Here is a 15,397-nt window from a genome sequence, read left to right as displayed (position 1 = left end):
ACTTCATTAAACCTTTCACAGTTCTTGAAGATCAACCGGACATCTGCCACAAAATCCTCAGGAGTCTGATAGTGTTGGGAATGCTTCTTTTGCAGTTTCTTTTTCACCGTAGATAAATCCATTGGTTTCTTTATAATTTTATAGTAGTTTGGTATCTGCAAAAAACAAACAGTGATTTATCACTACAATGACTACTTAGTTCACGGAAGCAGCTGCATTTCTTCATTTATCAAAATATCAATCAGCTAATCTCATTATGCACTGTACGCATGTTGGGCAAGTGAGAACAATTTCCTTTCCTCAAACTGTTTAAGAAGTTCTTTCTAACCTTCAGTGTCTATCATAGCACAGCAATGCTTTTCATGATAGTTACTTCTTTTACAGCTGAAAACAGAAGAGTCAAAGCAGTTTCTTTCCTCCTTTCCTTTAAAGGATTGTCCAAAAAATAAAGCTCTCCTAAAGCATTCTGAATTTCATGGGTATCCTGAGACATCCCCTTCCAATTCAACAACTGCTAATTGAAAGTATTTTTAAATATCTGGGCTTGAGACTGAGAGCAGAGTCTCTGCACCGAGAAGCTACTGAATCGGCTTCTCTCTCAGAATCATTAAATACTGGACAACTACCAGAACTTTTAGATTGATCAAGGGGACAGGCTTCAAGTTACAGCAGTCAGTTCCTTCCCAAGCTCAACTCTAGACTTTTTGAGATGTTATGCCAAAAATAAATCACAAATTATTTTTCAGGAGACTCACCGAGGCTGGGACTGGCTCTTGAAATTCAATGCTCAGCTCGTGACAATACAGGTAAAGCAGGAGACGTTCACATTTCTTACAAAGAAATAAACAGTTTCACATTAATATCCTTAATTTATCCTCAGCCCAGAAGTTCATACCTCCCTATTTTAAATAGGTTTGTATTTTAGCAGCTTAGTACTAGAAAATTTAAATGCAATCCACACAAGCTTAATTATAAAATGTAAAGTTCTTAGGAGGGCATTGTTGAGAGGGTAGAACACCATACTGTGCACATAGCAGAAATATACTCCCTTTTTGCTTTCTTCTTTCTAAACAAAGATCTAGGGCTAAAGTCAAACATGAAGAGGCACGCTAATATACAGTCAAATTATTTAAAAAAAAAAAAGACAAACTACAAATGCTTTTGTCCAACCATAACTGCACGTAATAAGGAAGGACTGGAGTTGTGGACTTTTATTCTTTTCCCCACGAGACAAAAAACTAAACAATCTGAAACCAAAGCCAGTGTTTCTATGAATTCCCCGTTGAAATATTTTTCTTTCCTTTGCTTGTAATTCCTTTGGAGGAATTTGATTGATAATAGTCCAACACTTTATGCACAGGCCGACTGATAATGTTAAAAAATAATTCTGTCAAGGTCATTACACCTTCCACAAGAACGCACCTAAATACTTGTGGCACCTCTCACAGCATGAACTTAACACACCAAACTTGCGTAACTATTTTTATGAAGGTTATATCAATGTTAAATGCAAAGAACTTCTAATTAAGAACACTGAAGAGATTAATGCATGTTAAAGGATGCATTTAAATACAGAATATATGTTTACATGCAAGTTTTAGCTACTAGATGATTACAGTCCCACTGTAATGGAGCACTCCCACACAGTCACCAACACCTGGATACGTGGTCACAGCAAGGAAATCTCATTGCTCATTTTGAGTTGGTTTTTTTTTTTTTGCAAAAGCCACAACTATATTTAATTTGCTGCAGCCACAGCAAAAACATCTTCAAGAAACAGTGGGGGATAGCTAATGTGAGCACTTTATTTTCTAGGAAACAGATTCCTACAGATTTGAGACATACCCTTTGGTCCACAGGACTCAGGCCTTGTGCTGTTTTCCCTTTCTTGCTGTGTTGTGAATTGTCACAGTCATATTCTACTTCTGGTTTGCTCAGATCTCTGCAGAATGTACATATCCACTCTCCACTAAACAGAAATAAACACGATTATTGCAGATATCCAGGGACAAAGTCGCATCAGTGATGACTACAATGATTTTTTTCATTAGCTCTTACAGATTTACATTGTACCGTAGTAAAGACTTAGATATCCAAAGATAAGGAATAACTCTTAATGCTCGAGATAATTCTGCCAGTCAAGGCCATTTTTCCTGCCCTCATACTCCTCTCCCAAGTATGTTCTAATACTTTACACCACCTTTCTCAACATGACTTTAAAATGAACTTTACATAACGGAATCACACTTTAGGAGACCGTATGCTTATGAGATAAATATTGACCAGTCACAATGCAGGCAGACCATTGAAACTCTGATTTTTTTTTTTTTTTATTGACAAGAAATCTACCAGAACTAGCTGATGTTGAGAATGAAACACCAGTTTTGGTACGGTTTTTGTGTTGAAATCTATCACATGAATGAGACCACAGAGCTGTTCTCAGGAAGCATGACACTGTTTCTGGTACCTTGGAAAGCTGAGGAGCGTTGGTACGTGACAAGTCAGGTGAAACACCTTGGGGCACTTTTCACAACATAACAGATCCCCTCCATTTTGGCAAACAGCACACCAGTCTTCATTTGGATCATCATCTTTGTTATTGCCTTCTCCTCCAATTCTAGCTGATCGATGCATTAGACTGCGCACTGGGGATTTTCCATTTACGAGGCTATGTCCAGACTGTTTGCAGCTTTCACTTAAATCTGCTGGTTCAGTTTTTACATGATTTTCAAGACTTCCTAATGCTTCTAATTCACTTTCCAGATGCAAGTTAGTGGATAGCGGTGGCGTCAAGCTGCTCTCAGGACTGCTAAGCTGAAATGAAAGTAGCACATGAAAATCAGAGAGTCTCAATTTTACAAGGGCATCTTTCTTCCTATGTTGGAAGTCAAAAGCCATACACTGTTTAAAGGCACTATACTCATTTCCCAAAATAAGTGGCAAATCATTATGAAGACCCAAGCTGTATACAGTTTTGAAACCTACTTTTTTGCAAGTCCATCCTTTCAAGAACACACTAATTTCTACTGATAACATGATAAACTTTCAAGCCAAACACACTGATAAATTGTTAAAAATATACCTTCACTCTCATTAGGAAAAATCCTCTAATCCATCACTCTGCTCCCAGTACACAACTCTATTAAATCAAGTATAGCTGGGAAACACTGAAAAATATTCACTTGCATAAATATTTTATTTATGCTCTGGCATAAGAACTTTGGACTGACTGGAAGATTTCTCAATGTAATTCCATTGTATGAATGTTCAGGAACTACTAACAATGGGAGACTTGCAGATTTAATTAGTTAGGGATTAAAAGCAGCAAACACTGCATTGCTGGGGGTATTTAATTTTAATAGCTAAAGATAAAATTTACACAACGGACTATCCTGTATCTGGCAGAGCATAGTATTAAAGGATATAATAAAGTCCTCAACATGGACCAAACTGAGATTATTGTTTTCTATCGGACTACTTTCATTGCACAACTACCTATCGTAACGCATAAAACTGACATGGACTGGGTGCGTTTTGCATCCACATCACTAGGTCAAGTCCGGTCCAAACCAGGAAGGGAAACGTCTGCCATCATTTAATGTTTATTTGTTCAACATAAGCCAGCAAGCTACAGCTTATTGGTACCTATGTCACAACTCCCCAGTATTTAGCAGCACTAGGAAAACAGACAGCTCAACACTCGAGCTGGCCCACACTTAAAGTTCACACGTACTGTCAGGGAGCAAAATCCCTCTCAATCTTCAGGGCTGTTAACAGAATATGAGGCTTAAGAGTAAAATTGCTTTATTACTTCAAAATTCTTAAACACGATGCTAGGAAAATGGTAACATACTGTTGCACAAACTAACTTTACCATGCAAGCACTCCTTCTGCCATCTTCTGTCTTTTCCTGTTTTACTGTTCCTGAGAAACTGCATATCTCTTCCTCTGTCCCTGGCTCTTGCTTGACTTTCACTTGGTCAGACTTGAAGTTAACACTAGTTTTCTCAGCAGTTCTGCCCGAGGAGCCACAGCTAGAAAGATACCAGCACATAAGAGGAAAACTCATCAGAACAAAGAAATTTAAGTGACTGTTTCCTGAACAATTTCAAAGGCAAAGCATATGAGAACATTTACGATAGCTCAAGTTTACAAGACATCAGAGAATCATAATGAAGGAGAGAAAAGAAAAAAAAAGAAGAAAAAAAAAGAAAAAGTATCTTCTTCATGTAAGCATTCTTCCATTACTGGGTCACAGTTATATCAAAGCCCTACTGACCCGTTGCCAATTCATTTTTTTAATTCTTCGTATCTGATTTTTCAGCCTGGCAGTGTTAATGTAACATACCTTCCTCTGCTACCTGTGCTGGAGGTACTAGGTGGTCTCACAGGAGTGTGGGAGTTGGATAAACCTGCGAAGAAGAAATGTAGATGTTCACTTGGTACAAATTTACATTCTGCAGTAAAATAAATGACTAGTGTTGAGTAATGCCAGAAGTGCTGCTAAAACATCCTAAATTAATAATTCATATGTCAGCTTCCCTCTCAGTTGTTTGATCAGAACAAAGATCTAGCACACCATGTTAAATAAAAAACCACAGACAACACTCTGTTGCTAGAGTCCCAATAATTATTTCACCTAATCCAAACAGTGCTATAGCCCTCAGCCCATTAAGTCCTCAAATTTTATCCACTGACATCCACCGATAAATTCAAGAAAAGCATACTCTGTATGTTTTGCATGCAAGTTTTGTGAAACTTCCCTTTTGGCAGGAAACGGTAGGTAATTATTTTCAACTTAAATACCAGAAATACCCATCACATTTACCTGATGACCCTGGAGATAGAGCTGAAGGTCCTGGGGAGGGATTCATGGTACTTGTAGGTTGTGGGGGTAGGTGGCTGCCTGTAATGTATCTACTTAGGAGGTTATCTAAATTACTTGAACCAGCATCTTCAAGCTAAGAAGCAAAAACAAAAGTCTGAATCAGAGAGACCTAATTAATGTTTCTTAATAATTCTATGTCTTCAAACTGTGATCAATATCTTTACCAGAATTGTTCACTATCCCTTCAAGGATTCAGGACATCAGCAAACATTTTTTATCAGTTTCACACAGAGATCAGTCTTTCAAAACAGAAACCCATAGCCAGAAACTTAAAGTAAGATTTTTCAGAAGCTCCTAAATATCTGAATTCTTCCAGCATGGAAGGCTGTACTTAACTCTTAAGTCATTCCAAACTTTTTGGTTCCCAGATGTTCAGTGTGTTAGTCATACAAATGGTGTTAGTCACAAGAACTACCAGATTACTAATGTTGCAAGAGTTACTCCACAATTAAGATATTAAAGGAAAACATGAGCTTGTTTTTCCTTAGCATGATGTGAAATCTCCCTCCCATTCACTTTTTACACAGATTTTAGTATCTATTAAAAACAAGGAAACAGGTTTAAGCAGTTAAAGTAATAAGGTACCTGTCAACTGCAAGACAGCATAATTACAAATAATGCGTTTGAAACACATTGTATTCAAAGCAACTGTGCAAGCAACTTGAAAGACTAATAGCTTCCTATACAACTCTTTCATCAACTAAAATCCCTAACAGCTATTACATGAACAGGTATTAAAAAAGAGCATCTTAACAGAATTCTGCATTTTCAGCGCACCTAGAAGTTGCGTGTTTATGTTTTAGACTATCCTAACAGCTATTTCTAACTCTGTGTATTATGAACTTTAGACACGTACAGCTGAACCAGGCATAACCAGTTATACCTGTGTTTTGTTCTAATGACTAAACAAAGCTTCAGCACTGCAGATCGATCGCATTCGGAGATGTGTTCCTTTTCTCTCCATTATTGTTACATTAGCGAATAACCTGCAGCCTCACGAGAAAACTGAACGTACAACCCTTAAACATGACTCTCTACAGATTAAGAGTTAAAAAGTTGCTATTGGTGTTACGCAGCAGACCATCTGCTTGGATGAAATTTAAGCTTTGATTCTAAGGTGATTGTTTCCTGTATCATGACAGAATCTCCCATGCTTTATACAGGCGCTTCAACATAAACATCCTGTTCTCAAGACAAAGCCATCATCCTCCCTTCCCGGGCCTCCCAAACACTGCTGCAGAAAACATATTCCTTTTACTTTCTTTGCCTCCGCTCGTAGTTTAAATTGTGCTTCTGACCTCTCCACATGAGCTTGACTTCATCAAAATCTACCTCCGCTTGCGTGCAGACTACCACTGCCTCTCTCTGCGCAAAGAATACGGGGCACGCTCTGCCGTTCCAAGTCAGCGAGTACCAACGGTGCGCAGATGAAGCAAAAACTACAAAAGCAGCAACAGTCACACTCTGCGCAAGCAAGAATTTCCAGGCAGACACCACCACCACAGCTCAAGTTTAATCACAGAGGCCAGCTTAAGCGTCCTGCAGCACCTTCCAGGATCCAACGCTAATGTAAAACAACGATTACAGCCACACTGCTGGGGTACAGAGGAAACGTGAGGAGAGAGAAAAGTAGGGCAGTGGGACACCTTTCCTCTGCACTTCCTGCATTTGATTGTTACGTTCAGGAACATCGCAGAGAAATGCCAGGCAACTTTAATTCTGAATAAATCACCATTCGGGGCATTCAACATACGTAACTATTAAACTATTCTAGTGATATGTTCTCATATAATAGTCTTGTGGAAGAAAGGAAGTGAACACAGTACTTGGGATTAAATAATCTAAGTATCAATTTTAGTATGGGATAGCCATTAAACACTAATTAATCTAAAGGTTAATGCAGGTTGAGCAGGTCAGCCCTATATAGTGAAAATAGTTGCATGCCCAAGTCAAGGGCTGAAGATTTTAATTCTTTGACTTTAAATGATAACAAACTATACCATTCTACAGACAAATAGTGGTATCCAAATAAAAAAAAGATACAGAAAGGAAAGCAGATCTTTACTTCACCCCCAGCGTAAGTCCCTGACCTTCTCCACTGACCTGGATGGGTGGGATATCCGGCAGGGAAGGTAAATTCTCTGGGTTTGTTACAGAAGGAATGAGTTCGATTGCTGTAACGGACGGACTTGTTGGACCACGGTTTGCACTCGCCATTGTTGCTGTAGTAGGACTAGTTGGATTAATAGTGGTGTTGTGCACAGAAACAACTGGAAAAGGCCCCGCGTGCCCAGGGTTAGAATGCTGTAGGAAAAGAGAAGAGACCGTGGCTGCATTACAGACAAATCAGACAGCCGCTACATGCAAAACTGCAACACGTGCATTGTATGATAGTACTCAACAAAAAACTGGGGGGGAAGAACACAAACTCACATTTCTATCAACATAACCTGATAGCACTGAATGCAAAGCAACTGCTATTTTTATTTACTTGGAAAGAAAAAAAACACTTTACGTGGCTAGATATCAAAATATACAGCACATCATCTGCCAAATCATTTTCATATATAGTTATATTGTCTTAAAGCAATTACTTCCTCCAAAGACTAGAGTCTGTATGTCTGTCTACAAACTTTTTTTTTTTTTTAAAAAGAAGAGAGTAACTGTTTCAAGTATTATAAAGTCATTTCTGGTTTTCCAGTCACATTAACCTTCGCTGTCAAGAATTTTTTTTTTTAATGGTATTTTAATGGCAGAGCTCTGCATCATGCTTCAGGTTTGAATTTTAAAACACTTTAGAATTTGGTTTCATTAAAAATCCTCAACTACCTCGCTTTGAACTTCACTATTCCTGACTAATCTCTAAGAAACCCAAAAGCTGAATGCCACTGAAAAACAAAATGTTTTGTTTCCCAGAAGTAAAATGCAATACAAACATTAGAATTCATTTTCATTCTTACGGTTTGAATTTTCTCATATTCAGCAAAAATGTCACAGTACAGTATGCAACATGAAAAAGCATATAAATGTGTGTAGCTGTGAGTTACAAGCGTTACAGATAAACACATTTACAGCTGGAGGTATCATCTATTGTAATGAAAGTTTGGCACAATGGCACAAATGAAGCGTGTACACAGGATATACTTGTCTTTGAAGGTGAGGTTGCATCATGGAGTATTGTGGTCCATTGTGGCGTGGTATTCCTGGTATACGAGCAGCATTCTGAGCCATTCTCATCTGATGTGCTTGGAAAGCCCCACAGTTCATGTTACCCCTCTGCATGGTCTGCATGCTGATCAACCTGGGAGGCTGCAAGGGTTTTTGTTTTTTAAAATTTTTGCTTTTAACATGGAAAAAAGAAGCCAATCTCTTTCCACAGTAGTAGGTTTACTATTTACATAACATCAAGAAAAGCCAATAGCTGTCACATTTAAAGCATGTCAAATTTCAAAAGATTTTCACGTCTATAAACTGCTTTCTAAGTTTATATTTGATAGGGCAATTTTAAGGCTCGGTGTTATGGCAGAAGGTGAAATAAGGACATACAAGAAACTTACCTGCTGCTGTAAGATTTGTGGACTTGTCTGCCTGGGAACTGACCCAGCTGGCTGTCCCATCCTCATCTGCTGCAGTTGCTGATGCTTTTGTGCGTACACCTGCTGCTGCATGTGCTGAAGTCGAAGCTGCGCTAGATTGATTTGTCCTGGAGCTTTGTTGATGTGGTTTGTTCCTGGAGGAGTCTGTCCAACCACTACATTAGGAGTGTAACTAGGAGTTGGTTTATTTTCAATGACAAGGTTACCTAAACAAAATAAATAAAAAAAAAGAACTAGCAAACAGCTACATCTCCATCATCATCCAAAGGCTGATAAATGCAGAATATTCAGATGTTGCTAATTCAGTTTCCTATGGGGCAGTAACAAAGCAATTTAAGTTTGAACTTCTTTTTTTTAAGTCTCCATAACCATTCATGAGAGAAGCAAAAAGAAAACTCAGACAAGAAGAAGAAATTGCAGAAGTAAAAACATGATCGGTGAGGAAAGAGTGAAAGCACTGGAACTGCACAGCCTAAAAGACAAGACAGAGATGCCTGTTCTCTGTGTTCACAAAAATGGACAAGATGAGAAATAAAAAAGGAAAAAAATATGTTGAGCATAAAGTTTCTATACCTAAGGAAGCAAAACCCAGGAAAAGATATTTGGTGGAGAGTGGAGAGTCTCCCATCACTGAATGACTAAGAACAGGTTACACAAGCATGACAAAACATCTCTCCAAGCGAGTCTTGCCTTGCTACAATGTGATGGACCATATTGCCTCTCTAGCTATCTCCAGTCCTGTTTTTAACGGGAAGAGGCAAAATGTTGATTTTTGACTTTGAACACATACCCACTGGAATCTGCATGTGTGGCGGTGTGCTCCTTCCCACCCCATACCCCCCCACTTACACAATAAGTGCCACTGGGGTCATGATGACTGCATCCAGCCTAAGTTGGACTTAGCTGGGGGGCAGATAGCAACATGGTAGTAAGGGCTGTCGGGAACGGTGGCCCAGGCATCTTGCTGGTGTGCAAATAGGAGGCTAAGTCAGTCGTCTCACTCTGTAACTAGTGGCCAGCCCTGGGCCCATTGAGCTCTCCTGCCTGGCAGCACACCGGGATCTCCCCTTGTGTAGGGACACCTCTCAGGTCACTCCTCGAGGCTGAGAGATTCCTTGCTGGAACAGATCCTCGGTAAGCGGCTAACAGCACGCTAAACTTGGAAACCTTAGCTGAGTAATAGAAAGGATTGATTGTGCATGTACAATCCTTTAGACATAAACCACTGACCAAGTCTGGGACTAGGACTGGATCCAGCTGCACCCAGACCCCTCTCTGAGGAGGAGTTCAGAAAGTTAGGGGGTCCTTTCTGAGCCTCCTGACTCCACGGGATGGTCTCCCAGACGAGTTTGGTCTGGCCCTGTCCTCTGCGCAGTAAATAATCCAGTGTACCCTGCCATCAAATCTTGTTAAATCACTGTCACATTTACCGTTGAACTTTAACTCAGTATTTTTTATCAATAAAGTATATCGTTGCTTCTCTCTTACAAGTGAAATGCATAACTCTGTCCACAACAGCATGTCACTTTTTATTGAGGTTGACAGTTTCTGTTCCGTTTCCTATACAGCTTCCCCTGCCTGCCCCAAGTTTCTAGTCAAACACGGTTTGAAGCTCTGTTCTGGAAAGTCTTGGTTTTTCCTTCTTGACCAATCTCCAAGAGTAACAGCACTCAAAAATTGCTTGAGGAACTGCCCACAAAGGCATAGTGTCAATTTTAAACCATTACTGACACAATGAAAAGTTTGTTTACTGTGCACAAACCTCCATGACTACAGAGAGGAGCACCAAAACCTGGCTAGTGGACTGAGAGCAAGAAAAGAGTCCACACAAAAGCATCAGGAAGAACTGATATTTTTATCAGATTTTCTATTATATTTTTATCCAACAGAAGAGTTCACAATCAGGTGCTAACGGATACCTCTGTCTCACTGTGCTCTCCCCACTCTAGCTCACCTCCTCTCTTCTCTCATTCAAAACCTGTTTTTTGAAAAGTATAAGTGATTAGGATTAATAAAAAAGAAAAACTGTGACGCTACACTACTGCAGGATAAGGCAATAATAAAAAGGCTAAGATTTTAAACACCTTACATCCTTAAAAGAGCATGTTATTACTACATCTGACATCAGTAATTGTAACTGCAGATGTCCAGTGATCCCAGCCATGACTAAGCACTTGTGCAGAGTATCAGCGCTCCAAGCTCCTTCCTCATCAAGCTGCAAGCTCCTATCTCACCAAGACTATCACAAACTCCCATGGCAGCTAATGCTTTAGGGCAAAGGAGGAATAAACAGCTGCACTGAGAAAAACTACTTAAGATGTAAAAGGTTACAGCTATGGTGCCATAACCCACTGCGTGGCAGCTGCAAGCGACACACGTGCAGGAACAGCAGTGTATCTCCCGTTATGAGGCTCTGTTTTTCTTTCCCTTTATAAATGTGTCAGCCACCTTAGAATACAAAACTAGTTAACCATTGCTTCTTAAATTCACTTACCTTTCCAGCAATCACATGGACTGGTTGGTATGTAGCCATGAACTTAGCTCATATCAACAGTCCTCCTAATCATGCTTGTTCGTGCAACTTCCAGTACATTAAGACATCTACTATTACTTCATGTGCAGCTAAATATGAAGTTCAGATAGGCAAAACTGATTACATTTACTTGCCAAAAAAGCTTACTCTGGAGACTGAAGCACCCACTTAGCACTAGTGTGTTATAGAATAACTATCAGAATCGCTTTAAGAGGAGAAAAAAAGGGCCATTCCTAGAACCATTCCCAGTGAAACCCAAAAACTGCGGAGAAAGCTTTGCTAACAGAAAGAACAGAGCAGGTAAGGAGGGTAATCAGGGCTGGATGGGTTATGTCAGGAGAGTTTTGGTCTTCAGCATTAGGAAATGTGTTGCACTCCAGCTCACTCATGTTGGATGAACAGCGCCAACTCAATCTAGGTTTTTCAAGTAACACAGAATAAACGAACACAATTTCTCACCTAAATTGACGACGTTCTTTGCCCAGAATGTAGGGTCACAATGGAAGCGTATTGCTCCATTGGCAGCTGGGACAGGATCACAACGTGCCTTTAAAATATGACGTAACTGGAATGTTATCTAATGGAAAGCAAAAACAAGACTGTTGATGACAACGAAATAAAGAATGAGAACGTTAAGAACTGTGTATTTGCCCAGCGAGTTTAGACTGCCAGACCACCAACAAAAACTGTCAATAGCAAGTTTGGTGGCCTGGAAAGTACTCAATTCACCAGGAAAATCATCCACCATACAACTAATTTCTTACTCAACTCAGAGGATTACAGAGAAGTACTGTTACCCAATAGTACTACTGCTGCAATGACTCAAGTGAAACACTGAGGTGCCTTTACATAGCTTGATCCCATTCCTTCTATGATAAAACTGTTAAGTCCTTAATTTATGGATGAAAAGTGGTGTACAAGTTGGGAAATTTATCGCATTATTACAGAAGGGGTTTTTTTTGTTTTGATTTTTTTTAAACAAAGCATGAACAACTCATTGTCTCTTTCTTGGATACAATCTAGCGAAGCTGCATGATACTTAGAAAATTCTTTTGACTAAACATTCTCTGTACTGTCCAGACAAGTTAGAGGATGCTTCCTTACCAGCCGTTTACTGTATAGCAAAGCAGTACTGCTGCCACTTGCAATAGCCCAATTTGTAAAGTTCATCACATGCTTCACTTGTCGCGAAAGACCAGTGATGTCATTTTGCTGTTGTATTAACTTCATCTGTCTCTCCTTTGTTACATTCTACAAAGAAACAAAAACCTTTATTACAATGGGGGCTTCAGATTTATGAGGAGAACGTAAACCGCTATCAGAGTTCTCAGAGCAAAAGAAAAATGTCACAAGCAAAGCAGCTTATACTAATGCTCATATTCGGAGTGGCTAGAACCATCAAATAATAGTTCTCCATTATTCTACTCTACCATTCTTCCCAGAGGTATCAAAGCGCAGGGAAAATAGCGAGCTCAGAGAAGAGCCTCTGCTTTATCCCAGCAAAATATCAACTACTAAAACAAGACCAATTCTTTCCTTGTGTTGTCAGAGGCACAGCCAAAAACCGGAGGAGTGACCCAGACTGGGGCCCAGCAAAACTGCCAGCTCCGTCTTGGATGGTGGCCTGGCATTCCTGCAGGGAATTCCTGGCATTCCTGCAACTGCCACCGCAGGAGCTGCAGAGCAGCAGTGACCCAGGTACTCTGAACATCAGCTCCTGTACCAACCAGAAACTGTCTCTAAACGCCTCCTGAGTACTGCAGGTAAACTCAGCAGCCCCATCTCCGAGAAGCCTTCAGCCTTTGATAACCCACCAGCTGTAAACCTGGCGCTAAAAATCTGGGTTGCAGTACTGAATCTTCAGGATGCAAATTTAACAACAGATGCGTGATTGGGTAGCTGCTACAACCTCACAAAAAAGCAACATTTCCCATGGAGTTTTTCTAGCTTGTAACAAATGCTAGGTAAACAAGAAAAGCCAAAATTCAGTTACTCATGTAATTTTAATTTATTTCACTCCTGATCAAATACTCTTTTCTTCCAGGAGTACTTCATTTCATTGCAAAATAACGGTTCCTTAAGCAGGAGAAATCTATTGTAATTAACTTAACATTAAATTTTTCAGTCACGTCATGACAGACCGGCAATATGCCATGAACTAACTTCTTACGATGGATTTCCTCTCTTCAGATAAAAAGTTAAACTTTCATAGATTTGAATAAAAATCAGAATATAATTCTTACTCAGAATTTGCTAGCTGGAAAGCATGTTTAAAGTCATTGCCTCCTTTATGATGTCAATCTATACACCTTAAAATACCAGCATTACACCTTCATGTACAAATACGCAAGACTACCATGTCTTTGAAAACCTAGGTGTACTTAAAGGGTTAGGATTTGTTAGAAGGCAACACCAGTTGTGAAAATTACTAAGGAAACGAATACTAACAACTGCCATTAGGACCACCACTGTCTCAGCAGCAAAGCAGTCAACGTGACACTAGGAGTAGTGAAAATTAATACTAGCCTGTCTGCTTCCCTGCTCCCTTCCCCTGCTGCCACCACCCTATACAAGCAAATGGAGGGAAACCAATTTTAATGATGACCTAGCACAACCAACAGACCAAAGAATGATGTAAAGTTGCATCAAACACATTGCGTCACTTTGTTATGCGCTCAAGACATGTCTCTAGGAGTTTACAACTCTGAAGAAAAACTTCTCGATGAGGTATCAGTAGAAGACAAAAAGAAGCAACTCAACTGTAACAGTGCTAATATATTCATCACATGAACCTTAAAAAGCTGTTTAAGGCAAAGACTAGATTATACACACCTTAGAATTATGCTATAATATAGAAATATGGCAAACAGAACATCGAAAGGAGATTTTCAGACACTTCTTTACAATGAGCCTGATTTTGAATGAATCTGAGGCATAAACATAAAACTAAAGGAGCCACAGGCTCTGACTAGTGAAAGGATAAACAAGAGATTTAACTCCAACACACTATTCACAGGTAATATTAGTATTGCAACACCCGCAGTCACACCAAACAAACTGTTTTCAAACATGGAATGCGAGTTCTCAATAGGGGATTGGAAACAGCGAACAACACTATTATGTCTTCCCTTAACTGTACCTCAAGGTGCTGTAAGAGAGATTTTCCCTTTTTATTGATTTCATTGATGAGGGTGAATATAGCCACTTTGATTTCCTGTTCTACTCGTTTGTTAGTTTCATTTACTTCTTTTATCCTAAAAAAAAAAAAAAAAAAAAAAAGAGAAACGTATTGTCAAGCACTCACTTTATACTGTGCTGCCAAACACTAAACACCACCGGCCTCTTCCCACCCCTCAAGAGTGAAGGGGCAATTTCTGTATCGAAGAAGTTCCGATAAGTGCAAAATTTATAGCTTGTTTGATTTCTAACAGAGAAATCATCATTGATCAACTTTTTTAAAGAAGCCATCTAAAATTTCCGGTTTGGAAAAAAAATTAAACAGTCCAAGATCAAGATGGTATCTCAATGAGCAACCTGTGTTTTACTTAAAATAACAGGAAACAGTCCTTGTGGTTTATACACTTTATTTATATGTTTACACACAGAGATACAGTTTGTCACGATGCTTAAAACTTTTATGCTATTTTATGTTAGCCAGAAAGGAAGTCAATCCTGAATTTCAGATGGACCCCTCCACCTCCCCCAAAAAACCCTTGTAACAAAAAGGTTATTATATACCTGTAATCAAAACGCAATAATGATATAAACATTCCACTAATTATTTGCCTGACATTAGTCTACATTATTCTCTAGTGCTTTACTACTACTGCCTTTCAGTTTTTCATACCTCACACCTCTTTATCATTTACTTCGGCATTCTTCCTCACTTTTAGTGTCTTCACTATTCTCAACTTCTTCAGACTCAAGCAAATTATCTTGAGTTCTGTCCACAGAATTTGAAATAAAGCATTTTTTAAAATCCATTGCAAATTCTGGAATTATTTCATCCTATGCTGCCTTAATCTCATGACAACATAGCGTTGCAGCAGGATTCTTTATTTTGCTTGTAGAGGAGTCAGAGCACAATACCTTCCCATGAGCCAGTCTGAGCGTAAAGACTTAAATTGTCCTTTTTTAAAGGGCTTCTTCCCTACTAGACTAGGTCAAGCATCTGAACTTATGATGTGATCATATCAGGATGAATGACAAGACCAATACTCATTTGTCTGACGATGATCTTCACTGGTGGTGTCAAATGCCCTTTAAGGCACCTCGGACACACGTACTTTTTCATGACAGCACAACCTGGTCTTCTACTCCAAAAAACATTCAACCCACCCTTCATTAAGTCAGAAGGCACCCATCCTTGGATTTGGCACC

General features: G+C 39.3%; 1 protein-coding gene across 4 annotated transcripts in view; it reads right to left on the bottom strand.

Moving 5' to 3' along the window:
- Nucleotides 1–15,397, bottom strand: part of TRIM33 (tripartite motif containing 33) — a 41,897-nt gene that overhangs the window by 7,082 nt on the left and 19,418 nt on the right. For all 4 annotated transcript variants that reach the window (XR_008574143.1, XM_054803652.1, XM_054803654.1 and 1 more), the window contains exons 6-18: nt 14,157–14,271; nt 12,122–12,268; nt 11,477–11,594; nt 8,446–8,690; nt 8,033–8,197; nt 6,992–7,192; nt 4,829–4,961; nt 4,349–4,412; nt 3,875–4,034; nt 2,468–2,814; nt 1,846–1,969; nt 756–830; nt 3–155 (exon numbers count right to left, since the gene is read on the bottom strand). Coding sequence is in view for 3 of the 4 variants with exons in the window: in XM_054803652.1 (XP_054659627.1) it covers nt 3–155; nt 756–830; nt 1,846–1,969; nt 2,468–2,814; nt 3,875–4,034; nt 4,349–4,412; nt 4,829–4,961; nt 6,992–7,192; nt 8,033–8,197; nt 8,446–8,690; nt 11,477–11,594; nt 12,122–12,268; nt 14,157–14,271 (2,047 nt within the window). In the remaining variant the exon portion in view is untranslated. The remainder of the gene's footprint in view (nt 1–2; nt 156–755; nt 831–1,845; nt 1,970–2,467; nt 2,815–3,874; nt 4,035–4,348; nt 4,413–4,828; nt 4,962–6,991; nt 7,193–8,032; nt 8,198–8,445; nt 8,691–11,476; nt 11,595–12,121; nt 12,269–14,156; nt 14,272–15,397) is intronic.

This window comes from Grus americana, chromosome 25, assembly GCF_028858705.1.
Source record: "Grus americana isolate bGruAme1 chromosome 25, bGruAme1.mat, whole genome shotgun sequence".
Taxonomy (NCBI): domain Eukaryota; kingdom Metazoa; phylum Chordata; class Aves; order Gruiformes; family Gruidae; genus Grus; species Grus americana.
Note: the sequence above shows the minus strand (reverse complement) of the source record. Positions and strands in the feature narration are given on the sequence as shown.